The sequence below is a fragment of the Colossoma macropomum genome, unplaced genomic scaffold (assembly GCF_904425465.1).
Source record: "Colossoma macropomum unplaced genomic scaffold, Colossoma_macropomum, whole genome shotgun sequence".
Taxonomy (NCBI): Eukaryota; Metazoa; Chordata; class Actinopteri; order Characiformes; family Serrasalmidae; genus Colossoma; species Colossoma macropomum.
In genome coordinates, this window is record NW_023494789.1 from 6,190,231 (window position 1) to 6,209,428 (window position 19,198).

The 19,198-nt window shown below is 37.2% G+C and overlaps 2 protein-coding genes across 2 annotated transcripts; both read right to left on the minus strand.

The window, feature by feature from the left end:
- Positions 1 to 469: 469 nt before the first annotated feature.
- Positions 470 to 3,920, minus strand: LOC118807479 (ermin-like). Its single transcript, XM_036569493.1, has 2 exons — positions 3,782 to 3,920; positions 470 to 890 (listed from the first exon to the last, which is right to left on the minus strand). The coding sequence occupies exons 1-2, from the start codon at positions 3,918 to 3,920 to the stop codon at positions 475 to 477; spliced, it is 555 nt and encodes a 184-aa protein (XP_036425386.1). The 3' UTR covers positions 470 to 474.
- A 7,134-nt stretch (positions 3,921 to 11,054) lies between these two features.
- Positions 11,055 to 16,980, minus strand: si:dkey-276j7.2 (cytohesin-interacting protein). The gene is made up of 8 exons (XM_036569494.1): positions 16,703 to 16,980; positions 15,482 to 15,525; positions 15,291 to 15,345; positions 15,025 to 15,127; positions 14,083 to 14,173; positions 13,566 to 13,632; positions 13,309 to 13,375; positions 11,055 to 11,677 (listed from the first exon to the last, which is right to left on the minus strand). Exons 1-8 carry the CDS (start codon positions 16,823 to 16,825, stop codon positions 11,604 to 11,606), a joined length of 624 nt encoding a protein of 207 aa, XP_036425387.1. The 5' UTR covers positions 16,826 to 16,980; the 3' UTR covers positions 11,055 to 11,603.
- Between the last annotated feature and the right edge of the window lie 2,218 nt (positions 16,981 to 19,198).

Consider the following 19,198-nt stretch of genomic DNA (forward strand, 5'->3'; position numbering starts at 1 on the left):
TTGTGTAGTTCAATATTTTATTCTGCAAACCTCAGAAAGTTGGAGGATGAAAATAAAAACATAAAGCAGTGAATTTTAAATTGAATTTTACCTGTATTGCAATGAAAATAGAACAAAGGTGAGAAACTTCATGTTTTATTTTATTAACGTAGTTGTTTTTTATGAATATCCTTCATTCTGACATTGATGCCTGCAAAACGTTCCAAAAAAAGTTGTGACAGGGACAATTGAAGACTAGGAGCATTGGGAATTATTCAAAGGACATTATAACCAAGTGATGCAGTCATGCTTGGGTATAAGGGGAGCGTCCAACAAAGACCTAGTACTTCGACATTCATGGGCCGAACTGAAGGACTAGCTCTAATAGTCACGGTCACTGGTCTGTATCTGCGTCTGTGTTGGTGGGTTGGTGAGCGTACATCTGTGTCCGTGTTGGTGACGTGTGTGTCCACATGATGTTTCTCACATTTCCTGCTACACACTCATCATGGACTCAAACTCGTCTATCCTCTGCTTGGTGTTTCCTCTCTTGATCTTTCTGTAACACACAGTGTTGTACTTAGAGCCCGGGGGGCCGCTGCTGGAGCGTCGTCCCCTGCTCCTCCCATTGCTTCTGCCTGACATTTGACCCGTGGCTGGAACATTCTGTGTGCAGTTCTGCGGCTGTAGGTCACCCAGCCCATCCTCCTCTTCTTCCACCTCTTCCTTCTCCTCCTCCTGCTCTTTCCGCTCCTCTTGTTCACTCTGTCCATCATCCCTTTCTGAAGTGCTGATGTGAGCTTCTGCTTCCTCTTTCATTTGATCCACCTCATTAGTGGGAGCGTCTCCTACTTCAGTGCCTCCACCCATCTGCTCCACTGATGTCACTTCCTGTCCCACAGTTGCAAAGGCTGCGGTAAGAGTTCAGGACAAGGACATTAGTTACAACAATGACAGAAGCAGTTCCTTCTGCTTTGTCAGTAAGGGTGGAACATGTGACAGTGTTATCATTTTTATGATTAATGACTGCATAATACGCTTTTCTGAGCACGTATCAGAAAACTGGCTTCATAGAAACAATAGAGATTTAGACCGAATACTGAGAGCCTGTAAACAGCAGCTTGTGGTGGTACAGTGTCTGATTAAAACTGCATAGTAACATGGAAGTGCAGTGTAGTGTCCAGGTGTGCACTTGCATTCAGGCCCATGTTTTGAGGGGCCTGTGAATTGCTGTGATCTATGTTATTAAACCACAATCATCTCTGTTTCTTGTCCATGCATAACTAAGTAATTCCGATCCGGCCTAATTTTCTTAGCCCTTCAATCAGTGCTTAGCAGTCATCACCGTCTGTTGGTTCAATTCTTTAGCAGCACACCAAAAACATTCAAAATATGTTTTGAAATTGAAGCTCCAGATATGGTCAAAAATGTGCCTGGAGAGACTTGTAAAAGACACCCAATGGCTCAATAGAACAGAGCCCATGTGTCAAACACAAGGCCCACGGGCCAAGTCAGCCTGAGATTCACTACAGTCCCCAGCATGCACTGCAACATAGTGTGCGTTCTGACCCCCTTCCCCCAACAACAATCTATGAGCCAGCGGTTACACAAAAAGAAAAGATGCCTGGTGTTTAGATCAAGCAAATAAGCAGTTAAAAAAAAAACGACCTAAAACAATTTATTTTTATTTAGAATTATTTTTGAATAAGTATTCAATGGGCGGCACGGTGGTGCAGTGGGTTCTGTGTGGAGTTTCTCCTCATGTCTGTGTGGGTTTCCTCCCACAGTCCAAAGACATGCAGTCAAGCCAATTGGACATGCTAAATTGCCCCTAGGTGTGAGTGAATGTATATGTCTGTCTGCCCTGTGATGGACTGGCGACCAGGGTGTATCCTGCCTCCCGCCCAGTGACTGCTGGGATAGGCTTCAGCTTCCCCTGTGACCCAGAAGGATAAGTGGTTTCAGTAAATGTGGTATTCATTCATTTTGCTGTTGCAGTTTTGGCATAATTTGAATAAACAGTGGCCCATTCAGGTCATGGCAAAATGTAAAATAAAAATGAAATAAATACACAGCTGGCCCACGGACGTGCTGAGATTTTTATTACGGCTGAGTGGTTGAGTTTGACACCCATGGAATAGAGGGTGTTGTTTTCAAAGCCAAAAAAGTCTTAGGCAAGTTTTAGGCACCCAAAGGAAGCTTTTAAGAACCACTTATCTTGGCAGTAAGTGTGATTTTGCTGTAAAACACCATATTATGTTAAAAAAACATAAACATGGATATGGTAAAACGTGCTTTTTTGTTTAAAAGTTATTGATATCTTGGTTTGGCAAATGCAAATAAAAGAGCACAGGTTTGGTTCCAGTGCACTGCAGCCATTGCATGCATTTGTTAAATTCCATCAACAGCACACCTGCTTCACTGCAGCAGACTGAACATTTCTAATGTTCCAGACAGTCAAGGATGTTTAGAAGTGAGGTAAACAAAGTAGGCTACCTGTGATAATGTAAGACACTCTCAGCTTGTTATCTGCCTCAGGCTGTAGCTCTTCCCTGGATTAAAAAGAATCTTCCTGTGAAATCTACACTCACCGTCCACTTCATTATATTAGAAACATTTACCTTTTTCTTCCAATCAGTGTCCACATCATGAGCTACATTTACCTATACATTAACTTTATTTGTGTACAATTACAGACCGTAGCCTGCTGATGCACAGTTAATCAGCCGCCCTCTACCTCACTCACCATTGGTCAGTTTCCCACCACAGGGCCTCTGTGGACCAGATATTATTTGGGTGGTGGATCATCGTCAGCAACGTAGTGTTGTGTTGTGGTGGCAAGAGTGACGTTGGTGGGGTTGGTGCCACTGCTATAGAGTAACCCTTTTTGGTGCCGTATAGAACCGTTTTCAAAAAGGTTTTATATAGAACCATCACATTCTTTATCAATGTTAAGAACCTTTAAATTATGCAATAAACCCTTTAATCATGCAAAGGGTTCTTTGTGAGCTGAGGGTTCTAAATAGAACCATTTCTTTACCAAAGAACCCTTGAAGGACCAACTTTTCTAAGCATGTATGCTATATTTACTAGTGTCTCCAAGACTGAAATAAACCAATTTGAAATCAGCTTTCAGGGCCTCTTTTTGTCCTCAATTACCCAAACGACTCGTCGTGTCCAGAATAGAAAAGGACTGTGGGTAACCTCATGTCCACATAGTACAGTACTTGGCATAAGATGCAAAATCTGCTTTGTGGAATTTTAATTTGATTTGCATAAGCAAATTTGCAGATTTCTGGCAGTGGAAGGACTCTGGTCTGAAACTCATTTCCCACACTGAGTGAAGCTTATGTAATACACACCGGTATTAAAAGGCTGTTAAAATGCTATTGTATGTGTGTAAACACACAAACCCATGCACGCATACACATACACTGGCCAAGTGACCTCTTGACCATTAGAGCACATTTCTAATACAGTACAGGCGTGATTGTATTTCTACACGTATAAAAAGGCTAAAGCTTGTAAAATGATTACCACGGTAATGAGATAATTAGCTAAATAACACATAATAACTTAGTAAAACTCTTATGTTACTTTATCTTGTGCTGCTACTGAACTGAACAGGACTGTTTATCTTATATAAAGTCATTTTACGTAAATTCAGTTTTATTCAGTTTATTTAAACACAATGAAACATGTTAGCATGAAAAGAGCAATAAGATTAAATAAAAATCCATTTGTGATTGTTAGCAATGCTTTTCAATGCTGGCACATATTCCTTCGGCAGAGTTCCTCTTACCTTGGTCACTATTACTCTGGAGTCCAGCTGGTGGTTCAGGCTCTGGTGTGTGGTCAGTGGGCTGTGGAGGAACAGGTGAAGGGAGCATTTGATGGCCAGAGATTGTCTCCTGCCCTGGACACTCTGAACTGGGGTCCATCTCTTGCTCTTTCTCCTGCTCACTGAGTGGTCTGGACAACACTGGACAAACACACACATGCACACTCGCTGTTACGCTTTGGTAGCATGCTGATGAGCTTCTCTGCTCCACTGCCCAGAGAGGGGGGGCACTGTTTCTGAATCTGAGGGGGCATCTGATGCCTTTGTGTTCTTGGCTTGAATGTATAGTTGTGAGGAAAATCTTTAACTGTTACAGAATTGATTGACCATCTCTTACTTAGTTTCCAGTCAAAATGATGACCTTTAAAAGCAAGTTGTTCATGTTTACACTGTTAGAAATCAAGGTTCTGTGCAGGTGCATTTTTCCTTAATCACGGTGTAAACGATGTAAATGCATCCTCAAAGGTACAACAGTGGTTTTAAGGTCCTGAATAAGTTTTTTCCAGTTGAAAAAAAAAACATATTTGTATCTTTTCATAACCAAATGTTTTAAAACAGAACAATAAAATAAAAAGCCTGGAGACGAGACGGGGTGTGTGGAGTCAGTACAGCTTAGAACATATCATTTCAGTGGATTATGGTACAGTTATGTTCCCTGGCTAAAGGTACTGAGATGTACCCTTGAAGGTACCACCCCAGTGACAAGAGGGGTACTGCCCCAGTAACAGTTTCATACTCTCAGATATATATAGTGTATGAAGAGGTTGAAAACCTTCAACTTTACTTTTAATGTAAATCAGTGGAACCAGATTTGTTCTACTTTTGGTCCATTCATCAAGAAATTTACATACAACATAAATGACTACAGGCATTTTCAAATTATGTCACTGGAAATGAAGATAGGAGGTTTTGTTCCAACAGCAGCGATATGGAAGAGGAAAGTTAAAGGACATTAAGAAAGAAACAACAGTTTCTAAAACTAAAGTTTAAAAAATGACTGAAAGATACAGAAAAAATGAGACTCCTAACAACCACTTGGAAGACCTGATAGACCCCAAATCTGTCCTAATCAGATAAACAGCACTTAAAGCTTTCATCTTTGAGAGAACATCAAGCTCCACTCTTACTTCAGAAGTGTTAGGGCTTCATAGCCCTCCAAACGGAGGTTTTTCAGAGACTCCAAACAGAGTGTTAAGAGAAAAAAAGAAAAACTGGCAAGATGGCTGAACAAGAGACCAAAGAAACCCACAAATTTGAGAATTTTCTCTGTTAAAAAATTACAATAACCACTGTATTATCTTAGTTTAATGTCGTTTCAGTGTTTTATAGTCGTTTTCTTCATAACAAGCATAAAAAATCTCTAATAGCATGCTAATGTCTTGGTAGTTAGCTAGCTAACTTTCCCGTTCCACCTTAAATAGTCCGGCAGTTCTGACGCCTGAAGTGCCAGAATGTAACTGTTGCACCATTTAAGGTGGAACGGGAAAATCTGAACAAGAAGCTGGTGAATATCTGACTTCAGCTTTGTATCACCAAAGAATCAGGGGTGGGCGAGAATAAATAATTGTCACCCCCCTCTTTAAAAGGATATGATGCCCTAAATGTAACTAAAGCCCAGCAGTGAGGAGCTGACCTTTTCCTTCCTCTGCTGTCACTGCAGACGGGCCTGGACACCTACAGAGCAGCACTAGTAGCTGTTAATGAAGTAATGTTTTAGTTGAGGGTCCCATTTCATAGGGCAAGATTTCAACCACTACCCCTTATAACTCGGTTCCAAGGGTAAGGGTGACACTCGAAAACAAGGGGTAGGGGTAAAAAGAAGAAATGGGATTGGGCCTTATCACACATAACTCAGACCTAATCAACCAATATCACCTGACCTCAGTAATGCTATTATGGCTGAATGCCATCAAATCATCCATTCTTTCAACATCTAGTGTAAGGCCAGTTACTACAGTAAAGTAATTATTAAAGCATTGATTTCATAGGAAGTGCTGGATAAGTAGGTCATGGCTGGAATTGAGTCCTCACTCCATTTGGTCTGGCCTGAGATGACCACATGCAGAGTTTGAGAATTTCTAAAGTTGAAATTGTTGAAATTGTGCATTCTGTTGAAATGTTATGTTACAAAATCTAATTCTAAATCATGGCATAAGTTCTTTTTGAAAGTATGCGCACCAATGAAAGAAGCAGTCTAAGCGTTTTAGACCGTAATCAGAAGCTGTAATCAGATGGCGCTACATTCAACTATCAAACACATTCATCAGTTATAAAATGACTCATCTCAGGCTGACAGCTATTTGCGTGGATGTTAATAAACCATTTCCTTCTCACTCTGATGTTGTGATATGATGTTTGTGAAACCCACCAGACCTTACAGGACACGTACGTTCCTCAAATTCACAACCAACTGCAGACCAAACAGTTCGTTATGTCTGTACTCTGTGTTTCGTTTCGATAACACTTCACTACAACAAGCTTTAATAAACAGCGACTTCATCATGATCTAATATTTTGTTCATGACTGTTATATAATAGTTACAAAACGTCGCTGTCCAAAGACAAACAAGTATCTCCAAAATGATAACTTTACAGGAGAGGGCAAAAATGTTCTTTCCTTTTAATGTCAGTAATGTCAATAATGGCAGTAAAGTCAATGTGACGATATTTTATTCTAAGTAATTTTAGAGCATTGCATTGCAGCGATGCAGAAAACTAAAAATCGACAAAAATACAGATACATGTTTTTCTTTGGACAGCGACAACAAAGTTTCTGTTATAAAATATTTACAGTATATTATGTGGTTCATTCCACTGAATTGGTTCAAAGTCAAAGTTGAATACATGTTTCAGGCTTTTAGGTACTTGGACTTCAGACTAAAATCGCTGTGGTTTGAGTGAGCCGATACCTATTTATGTTTATTTTATTAAAACAGGTGATTGACTATTCTGTTTTGTACTACCAAAACAATCATAACACCAAGAAAACTTCACAGAATCCTTCAGTAGTGACTGTTTCAGTAGCTTATTTTGAGCAGAACTCAAGAACACTAGTCAGTACATGACTAAAAAACGCATCTTTGAAGAGTTACACTCACATAAAACCATAATATTTTCATTAAAACACAAAAAAGTTTACTTAATTGCAGGAAATATATGACAATTTTCAGACTTTGGGAGATATTTCCTTCAAAACAGAAGGATCTAACTGCTCACCATGTGGCCATGAGGGGCAGGGATGCAGCCTCACTTCCTGCTCTAAAATTCAGGGGTGTGGCTAAAATAAGCCTCCACCTATGGACTAAAACTAAAACTAAAACTGTTGGTGATTTAAAAATGTGGGATAGCATTTATGAATAAAATTTCTTTAAAAATTGAACTATCTTAAGTTTTAAAAAAAATTATAAATAAATAAAAATACAAAAAAATGAATATTTTTGAAAATATTTTTTTAAATCGTTTTTTTTTACTGTTGGTCTGCAGTCCATATGATAAAAAGTTTACTTAGCGTCATATGAATAATCAAGAATTATTCTGAACTGTAGAAACTAACTATTAATTATAGTTTGTTCAGGATGATTTAGTTAATTCATGCTTGTAAATTATATAACTTGAAACATTACACATTTACTTAGTTGCATAAAATTATTTATAATTATGAATTAATTGTCTGTTTTATTTATTTGTTTATTAGTCATTTTAAGTTATTATTTATTTTTTTATTATTTTCTACAATTATCTTGCTACTTTGTGATCCATAAAGTTATGCTTAATGTCATTATTAAGTGGTCAATAATCAGTGGGGTCCAAAAGTCTGAAACCACACTCAAATTTTAGATTGTTTTCATTTAAACCTGTAAATAAACAACAGCAACGTTTGGAATTAAAAATTAAAACAAAGAGAAGTTATGACAAATAAAATGACGTATAAATGTTTATGATTCTGCACAGTTTCTACTTCACTAATCAAACTGAAGCGAATTTGTGATGTTTTTTAGTCTTATTCTTTCTGTTGAAGCTCGTGTTCAGACGACTCTCAGGTGGGTTTGATCTGCTCATCAGAGTCTTTTATCACTGTTAGTGATCAGAGTCGTGTCAGCTTGAGTGCACACGGTCGTGTCAATGTGCTGTTAAAGCAAAAGGGGGACAAACACTAAGAAATTCTGAAATTCATTTAAATATGTCACAGACTCTACTCTTCACTCTGATTCATATGCTGATAATATCATTTGTAATGAGACATTTTGAATTTAATTAGAAAAAAAATAGAATAAATAAAAGCATTCACTAGTTTACTAGTATACATTTTTAAACATTAGCCATCATAAATGGTATGTAATTGTACATAACCAGCGCTGTGTTCGCAGAGCGTGCAGCATCATCAAGGACTCCTCCCACCCCAGCCACACACTGTTTAACCACCTCCCATCCAGGAGGAGATACAGAAGCATTCGGGCCAGAACCAGTCGGCTCAGGTCCAGGTACTTTCCCTCCACCATCACCCTGCTGAACTCCACACGACTCCACTAATCTTGTAATATTGCACACAATATTTATTTATTATTTATTATCCCTAGCATTTCCATACAACAGACTGTTCACTGTGCATAGAATACAACACATAACTGCTTACTCTAACAGTACATAACATACTGTATATATTGTGTATATAGTATTGTCTGTGTGTGTGTTATAAATATATATCATATTTATATATCATATTCATAGATATATTTGTAATTGTGTATATATTGTTCATATATTTCATAGATATGTTATATTTATGCCTGTTATTGCACATTTGCACTGTCCGTTTTGCACTAAGGCTACTATTTGCATTTCTGGTGGATGCTAACTGCATTCCATTGCCTTGTACTTGTACTAAGCAACATATATCTGTCTATAATATATTTATAAAGATATATCACATTGGCTTATTAATGCACAAATAAAAATGATGTCACTCTTATCATCTGTGCACAAGCTGAGTCCTTGTGATCTTCCACCCTGGAGAGTTGAGTTCAGGCCCTAATCTAACATTCAGGGCTGTTTGATTCCAGAAATTCTACAGCCGACTCCAAGAGTTGATTTCAAGTGATGGTGCAAGTGAAAACCAAGACATAAACCCCTTTCACATGTGCACTTTTATTCTGGAATTTAACAGTAATTAAATTAAAGCAGGTTAAATGTCAACATAAGCCAGAGTTGAGACTTTGTGCAATTCTCACAAAGTTACCAGAGGTGTGAACAGGAGCTGCTACAGTACTGGGTGAACATGTAACGGATTAGACACTCACGGATGTGAGATAAACCGTAATTGATACAAAAACAGGGTTAACACAAAACCAGATCAACATCCAGCAGAGAAATTCACATGGGAGCGGGCGAACGCACAGTCATAAACAAGCAAGGCTCAAAACCAAGAGATCTAACTAACATGTAAACAAAGCTGATAGCGGAAAATCCGAAAGACGGAAAAAGTGAAACAAAGCAAGGTCAAACACGAGATAAGCAGTAGACAAGAAACCGGCTCTATATGCGCTGATGGAACAGGGTGTGAGAGGAACAAACAACGATGTCTTAATTACGACTGGAATAGCTGAATGTTGCCATAGTGCTTGTTTTTACTGTTTCTTTACTTTTTGCAAGTGAACAACATCACTTGAATACAATTGTAGTGGCATAGTGCTCCAGAGAAGTGGAAAAATCTGCCCCTTGTGCATACAAGGCTGCTACTGCGCAAAAGAGCTGCAGCAATAACATTAACATTTCATATTGTATGTACTGTATGTATTTACATATTGATTGCAAGCAAATATTTTGATACAAATTTTACATTTTAACTTATTTTGTCCAAAGTGAAATACAGACCTTCAGGAGCATCTGCATGTGCTAGGTGTGTGGACCTAAACACTTCAGGGCAGTAGATCACCAGGACCCATCAGGACCTTGTATTACACTCTGCAGAATGTTCTCCAGCCTGAAGAAATAACTAGTGCAGTCTTACGCTGCACCACAATAGGTAGTGTCCAAATGACATACTGTAGTGGACACCAAATACCAATAATGCACTATATGGTTTACACCTGGTGTTTTGTGTGTAAGACAATAGATGTCACTACTGTCCACATAACAATTTTGCATGACCACAGCAAACAAAATTGTTACCTGAATCACATGCTCTATTCCCTATCCACCATATTCATACACCCCCACAATACTTAGAAGATGTCAAATATGGACAGAACTTCTGGCAACCAACTTCCATGACTGAACTGTGGAGTTTTTCTTTGAAAAACTGAAAGTGAGTCTCCTGAAAAGAAAGAAAGCTGTAATAAAGGCAAAGGCCGGACAAACTATTACTAGAAAAATGTGATATTATATTTAGTTATTGAGGCTTCTGTGCCACTGAAGCTTCTTGGTGTGAGGAATCTCATTGGTCAGTCACCCATGAATAAGCACCAGCTATGGTCCTGCACTGAGGAGCTGGAGTCCCAAAGACCCTGTTCAGAGACAGTGTGCTCTAATGGCCTGTCTCCCATTGCTGAGGCCTTTAGGAGCTGTACAGAAGGCCTTCCGCTTCAGATTAACTACCAACATAATTAGGAAGTGAGACAGAAATGTAAAAATCTGAAAAACTGACAGCAAGTAATCTGAAAAAAATGAAAGCTGTGAAAGCGAAGGGTGGACACACTAAATACTGAAAAATTTGAAATAATATTTATTTGTTGACGCTTCTTCTGTTTTGTTTTCTATTAACCCCTTAAAATCTCAGGCTTATTACATACTAAGGTGCACATTTCCACTCCCAGTGTCCAGCACAGTTTGGTAGTTGCCTGACTTAAATAGACCCACTTTACCTGGCAATCAACAGTGTAATCAGGTGTGCTGAATTAGAGCATCTACCAAGTGTCATAAATGTAAATGTTATAAATGTTATTATGAATTACAAACTGTAAAGTTCAGTTCTCTTCTTAAATGTCTGTAACTATAATTTAAAAAACATACATAATCTGACAGCTGCTTTCATTGATTATAAAATAAAGAGCAGTTAGTGAGTGCGTGAGTGCGACATCTCAGTGTCGTGTTACAGTGTAGGAGTTAAAGTAACCATTTCCTGCTCAATTCGAGATTAGATCAGCCATCTCTTCCACAAACCACAGAATCTGTATGAATGCTATTCAAGCAGGGAAAAAACTTTGGTTTGTGACAAGCAAAAAACATGATAGGCTGCTATGATAAGCATTTTTATTAGGTCACAGATGTAGAGAATGTAGAGTATAAAAAACAATAAATAGTCTAGACTTAAATAAACATATAAATAGACAAACACATAACACATATAAATACACAAACACGTAACACGGAAACACAGACACCATGTGTACTTACATATAAATAGATAAGTTAAAAACATCCATGTGAACATATAAAGGCACTGATTTACAATACAAACTAGTTGTTTCTGTGAAGGAAACAACAGCACTGCCATCACTGACATATATCTTACACATTCACATGCCTGGCTTTTGAAGCCTCTCATGCTCCTCCTGGTGTGAGGAACAATCAAGTAGCTTCTGCTGTAGGTGCTTAGAAGTCCATTCGGTTTGGTGGTTATCACGGTGCAAGGGTAATCCAGGATTGGACACTCTTTGGTCACCTGAGATGTTCCCCAAGAGTCAGCACCGGCCACGGTCCTGGACTGAGTTGCCAAAATCCCGAAGGCAGAGTTTGGAAAAAATGTCCCCTAAGGGTCCCTCTCAGGGCCCTGATTTCGAAAGGGTTAAGAGAGTGGGATAGGAAGGATGGGATGCTCTGAGGAAGGGCAGGAGTCAGAGTGTGTTCTGTTTAGATTACCTAAAAATAAAGAGAGAGACAGGTACTTTTAGCTGTGTGTGGATATACATATGTATAGAACATACACTACAGGCCTAAAGTTCGGAGGCAACACCAACAGATTCTCTCATTCAGTTTCTGAAGATCAGATGACCTGAAACAGGTGTTAAATTAGAAGTTTGTAAATACTTAAAAACTGCCCAATATAAAGGGCTGCTATCAAAACGAGTGTGACTGATTACACTATACTTTAGAGTAAAATAGAGTACAATAACAATGTTAGTGTATCACTGCCAACCAACGGAAGATTTTGGTTTGGTTAAATTAGTTGTCAATAAACTTGTGGTGTTGATTTTTGGCACACTGAAATATTTGTACGGGTTTTTTAAACGCTGACAGGGCTTTCTAGGTCTTCAGAGAAGTTCTAATGATGGAAAATAATTCTGGAAAAATAGTTGATTATGTTTAATAGTCTCATCATTATTTTTTTTTTTTTCATTGTTAAGTTTTGACTGGAAACAAAAGGGTTAAAGTCTTGAAATGAAAATTGACCAATACGTTTTTTCCCCCTATGGTGTCTGGGTAGACAGAGCCAAGCTAGCCCACTCATTGGTTAGGCCTTCAGGGGCAAACAGAAGAATCACTTTACATTAACTATCACTTTAGATTAACCACAAAAATTATTAGGAAGTGTCAGAGGAATCAATCAATCACGTTTAGACCTTAAGTGGGACTAATTTTGCTAGGCTTTCTGGATTATGCCAGTAACTGTGAATATGAGGTTATGGATCTTTATTGAATTACTGTAAAGCTGCAACATTCAAAGTCTTTTGCAAGTTTCTGACGTGAGTGTTTCATCTAGAAAGGACAAAAAGTTTTCATGTGACCTAGCATTGGCCTAAAACTAACATACTATTACAAATCCCATAATGGTGCTAGCAGAAATGGGCATTATCATCATTATTTTTTAATGAAACTAAAGGCCTAGCTTCAATAGTCATAGCTTATCGCTGCTTGTAGATATGCATGTATTAATTATGCTTAAAGCATAAACAATAGCTAGCTTAAAATCAGCTAACGTAGGCATAGGCTGGGTATTTTCCATAGTAAATAGTAACAAATGGTTACATTTTGTTCTGGAGGAACAACTGGCCTCTCTATATCTAACACAGCCTTCTGAAAATGAGGGAAACTCCAGTGAAAACTGAAAATTAGTTGATTAAATGACCACAACAAAAGAACCAGAGTTGCCTGCTTCATGATTCCTTGTAGCTCAGTCTGTACTGTTGGTGTTCAGTCTAAACTGAAGCTGTGTAGATGTTCTGCGGGTTGGAGCAGCTGCCTCAGTGACCCAGTGCATGTTCTCAGGAACTACTTCAAACACACGTCTAAAAAACTTTCAGTTTTCACTGGATTTTGGCCGCCTGTTCAGCAGACAGTGCTCAGTGGGCCGTGTCTGTTCTCAGTAAACATGTCTTCCTGTCTCCGAAGGTTATAGACAAACTTCTCAGTTGGTTCATGAAAATGCAAGTTTAAGGGGAAATGATGCTCATCTGTCTTGTGGGAACTCCCACATCTCTTTAGATCTCACCACACACACTCACGCACACACACACACACACACAGACACACACAAGGAGACACGTACGCACCTCTTATGAGGCGCTCTTCCTGTGCGATAAGCATCTGCAGCTCCGCCCACTTTTCGTTCAGCTGCCACTGTGAGCGTGGGGAAAAACACAGCGTTCAGTCAGCACAGATACTCTGCATTTCCCCGAAACAATACACACACACATATATACACACATATAAAGGGGAAAGTACTGTCACTATTAACGCTGAATAATCAGCCACTAAACCAGTAGAGACAGTCTAGAAAATAGAACAGTGACTGCAGGGAAATGCTTACCTCTAGGTGATTTAATTTCTTTTGGAGCTCTTTTTGTTTCACTGTAGTCCCCCTCAGAATCTCCATCCTGTGAAAAACCACAGCAGAAGTCGTACATTATAGGCCAGGCACAGGTCAGCATTCAGAAAAAGCTTTAACCAGCAAATTACCATCATAAAGAAATAAGACTTCCAAGTAATTCTGCGCCATTTTTATTGATCTACTCATCACAAAATGTTCACACAATGTACCACACAAAGTAGTTGTGAGGTTTTGAAATAACAGCGACAAAATACTGCTGGACCAGGCAGAATAACAATGAGGCACACAGAGCCTGCAAATACAAAACCCTCTCATTATTCTAGATAGTTATTAAACTCGAAGGCCTGCATGTGTGGCTCACTCTCATAACTACATAACCTACATTTTACTTTCACAGTAGTTATAATTATAGAATAATAGTTGTATAATGAGTATTGAGATTAATAAGCCTGTAGTTTAAGCAGTTAAACATGTCTTTGTGGTTAAAGAGTCTTACTTTAGAAGACAGGAGGTTTGAATCAGGTCAACAATCTGCTCATGTTCAAAGCCCTCTACACATATGCCATTCACACTCATAATGACATCCCCTACGAGTGAGAGAGAGAGAGAGAGAGAGAGAGAGAGAGAGAGAGAGAGAGAGAGAGAGAGAGAGAGAGACAATGTTATTATTATTATATTAATGTACAAAACAAGGCCACTGAAAATGTCCGTACTTTGCAGCCATATATATATATATATATACACATATATAAATATATATATATATATATATATATATATGTGTATATATATGTAAGCTGTAAGCACCTAACAATTTTGTTTTTTTTGGCTGCAAAGTCAGGACATTTTCAGTGGCCTTGTTTTATATATGCACTTACATGTATGTAATATATATGGCTCATGTGTCAACTATATATAATATTAATATGCCTCTTATTATTTATATTTATGTATCTATAATGGTAGTATGCTCCTTATTGCATGCCTATATATACACATGTGTACTGCATACACATGTAACATACACACATATATACGTATATATATCTCACTGCTGTCAGAAGAAAACCTCATATCTCCATTTTTCTAGTTTTTCAGCTTTTATCATAATTGTTAAATGCCTGTTGCTCTTTACATTTTGTGTAAATATCATGATGAATGAACCAAAAGAAATCACCCACAATGACTTGGAAATAAATCTGATTCCATTGACTTACATTAAAAGTAAAGTAGGTTTTTTCCTTCTTGGAGGAAAAAATTTGGAGGTACGAGGTTTTCTATCATATGTCCTTAAATATATAACATGTGGAGTATACACACTTATACACTTATACACATGTACTACATATGGGGCAATATTATTATTACATATAGGCTTTTACATATATGAAATACAAAAAAGAGGTCTATAAAATGAAGACTGATCCAAAAATCTCACCTGTCCTTAAACCAGCTGTCTCTGCTGGACTGCTCTCCCTCACTGAACAAACACACGTGAACACGTCCTCATCATTGCTGTTAATGTTCTTCTCATTATAAGTCTATATGAGAAAGAGAGAGAGAGAGAGAGAGAGAGAGGGGCAGTTTATTCATCAGTCTGACATACCTAAAGAGTAAAATGGGGGAATATGTCAAAGGTCAAAGAGAACGGAAGGGAAAGAGTGGGATGTGTGACGCGGAGGTTGATGGCTGTGATGAACTCACCCTGATCTCAAATCCGAAAGCTTCACCTTCTTTCTTTGGCACGATGATACTTTCCCTATAAAACACATGCAGACGTGGGCTGAATAAGACCTTTGTTCATGTGTACGTGCACTCTTAGATCAACATCTTTAATGGAACTTAAAATGGTTAAATGCATGAATGTAATAAATCAGTAAATGTAACTCTGTTACCTTTTGGAGTCATGGCTCTGGTGATTTATCTGAGTTTGCAATACCTGAGAAAACACAGTGAACTCAGTGTTAGAATCTTTCAAAATTTGAGTCGAATTTCAGTTCAGTGGAGTCAAACTATGCAACCCTTTGCATATTTGAATAGTGCATGTAGGCACTTATATGTGTAATACGTATGAAGCATTTTTATTATTATTACATATAGTCATTTACATATATACATAATACACACGGTTAAGTATATACATATATATATATATATATATATATATATATATATATATATATATATATATATATCGCTTGACAGATGAGGTGTTGTCAGAAGAAAACCTCCAAAATGGTAATTTTACAGGAGAAGGAAAAAAACCTATTTTACTTTTAATGTAAGTCAATGGAACCAGATTTTTTGCCAAGTGATTTTGGGTCATTTCTTTTAGTCAATTCATCATGAAATTTTCATACATTGTAAAGAGTAAAATGTTTTTTCAAATGATGTCAAAAACTGAAAAACGTCAAAAATGGACTTACAAGGTTTTCTTTTGACAACAGTGATACGTATATATATATATATATATATATATGATATTGACATAATATGTAATATATGTAATGGACACAGAACATCACTATTAGATATTGGTACTCTATGTTGGTGTGTTTGTCTATATACAGCTCACACACATATTATACATGAAGCATTATTATTATTACATATAGGCACTTACACATAGGCAATCCATATTGTTACATATACATAATTACATATTATTATTATTATTATTGTTATTATTGTTATTTTACATACAGGTAATTACATACATATGATACATACAAGATATTATTATTATACATAGGTACTTAAATATATATTTATATAATGTATATAGTTCATATTATTATTACACATGTGAATTTACATAAAATAAATATATATAATAGTCATAGCTTAAAATATATAATAATGCTTAAGGAGCATTATTAGCGTTAAATATAGGCTCTTTCCTTCCTTGGTTCAGTCAAACTCTTAATCTTAAAATCCATAAGCACAAACACAGAATCATAAAATTCACTTAAACAGTCCAGTGGAGTCTAAACTTCGCAAACTTTTTTGATCACCGCATATTTGAATAGTGTAAATTCAAAGCATCGTTTCTCTCAGTGCGGCTGATATCTTCATAGCTAAACAAATACAGTTTGTCTGTGTTGCTAATGGCTCACCGTGTGTCTCTGTCCCTCTTTGCTTTTTAAGTAGTTCTTGTTAGCTGGTTTTCGTCTGGAAAAAGAATCCGCAAGGCTTCCTTTCCTGATCAGCTTTTTAATGTAGGTGATAGAGGAGCTCATTCTTCACCAGTGGACTCACACATGTGGGAGGAAGAGAGTCTCTGTCGACTTCTTTCATAACTTCAAAAAAGGAAATCACATGATCAGAGTGAAATCCCGCAGGGCGCAGGGTGTGAAAACTGCTACAGAAGTATTACTGGAAACTGCGCCACTGTGTTCGACCAAACAAAAAAATTACCTGGCATCAAAATTTACCTGCTTCCCATTAGCATGTTCTCATTTACCAGATCAAACCCATTTAACAGGCACTTGTTTGTCATGTATATTGACTGCTGTTGTTTATTTTATACACATATACACACACACATATGTGTATATATATATATATATATATATATATATATATATATACATATATATATATACATACACACACACACACATATATATATGTGTGTGTGTGTGTATGTGTATAAAATAAACAACATATATATATATATATATATATATATATGTGTGTGTGTGTGTGTGTGTGTACAGACATATACACACATATAAATATTGTTTTTTCAGAAGAAAACCTCGTATCTCCATTTTTGATGTTTTTCAGTTTTTGACATATTTTGAAAATACCTGTTACTCTTTACATTGTATGTAAATTTCATGATGAATGGACCAAAAGAAATGACCCAAAATGTCTGGTTCCATTGATTTACATTAGAAGTAAAGTAGGTTTTTTACTTCTTCTTTAAAGTTACCATTTTGGAGAGGTTTTCTTCCGACAACAGCGATATATATATATATATATATGGTAGGCAGTTTTGCATAATGTATATTCATGGTTATTGTTTATTATGAACATTATATATGATTTTGCAGTTGCAGTTTTCAGTCATGCCTCTTTGAGCAGTTCGTTGTACGTTTTTTCATCTCAGCACACCAGCTGCTTTTGCACCATGTGAACATTTCATCATAAATAGACCCGACATCTTCACATCTGGACCTTTAATCTAGTTTCCGGTCCTAGATTTCTAGTCACTGATAGGTAGTGCTGTGAATTTAACCATCACCCCCACCCACCCAAAAAAAACACAATATGAAACAAGAACAACATGAAAAAACACAGGCCAGTTTTAAATGATCATTTCATTTATTGAAGAAAAATAACACCTACAGCACCCATGTGAAAAAATCCCTCCAACAAAAATGAATTACTGTTTATACCACTCTTTAGCAGCAACAACTGCAACTAAATTCTTCCTGTAGTTGGAGATCAGGCTCTTTTCAGTCATGTCAATTGGCTCAGTTCACCAGCATGGACTGGCTCCATCAGCTGTCCATTCAAAAGCATTGCCAGTTTTTCCAAACTCAGCCAAAGTGAGCAATATTACGACCCATGAATCTTTGTATGTGTCTATTCACATCTTAAACTGTTAAACAACATCACACCCAACCACCTAATGAACAAAATAACATTATATTGTGTGTTGTTTGTTCTAAAAACTAATATGCAAATTGTTTCGCTTTCATTCTGCATCATTTTGTAGCAAAGTGAATAATGAGATATTCAAGTTTAAGATATTTGATATTTCTTCCTTCTGATTGTCTGATTCCTTCTAGATGTCTGCAGTTCCGTTCATTTTTCTTAACGTCATTATGCGGCAACGTGTCGCAACATGTGTCGCAACATGTGTCACAACGTCAACATGCAACAGCATAATGTTGCAAGTTTAGCAAAGGAAAGACGTTGTTTGCTGTTTTTTGTATTCCTTTAATTAAATCCAAGGCTATGGCTGTTTATTGCATGTGTTCCCAAAGCAGTGCACAATGCACTACACAATATCTTCATAATAAGCAGCAATGCACTCTGCTAATGCTGTTTATTCTCTGCACAGGTGAAAGTCAAATGAGTGTCTCACCATTCTTGCTAGATTTGACTCTAGACATGAAGTCATATACAGACAAGAAGTCTCACTGGTGCACTTCAAACAAGCGCCAACGTTCACCTAATAAAATCCAGCTCAAAGAGTCATTCTGGAATGACGCGTCACTAGGCCAGTCAGTTACAACAGTTCAGTTAAAGGAGAATTCCAATTTTCCAGAAATTCTGCGTAATTTATTGAGATATAAATAATGTTTGAAATGTTTTTATGTGAAATTGTTGATTGTGAAGAAACTCTCAGATTTCTTTACAGTGGTGGTGAAAGGAACCAGGAATTGAGAGGTCTACAATACGAAAACAGGCATTTTATTTACTACCCAAAACCACCAGTGAACCTACACAGGTCCTCTCAGTTTTTATATGTAGTGTTGATCACGGTAAAATGGTGGTAACTCAAACTATATGGCTACCATTTTGCATGTACCACTCTGTCATGAATGAGTTAAAAAATAGGTCAAAACTTTGTCTCCAAACTATTAAAAACAAAGTGT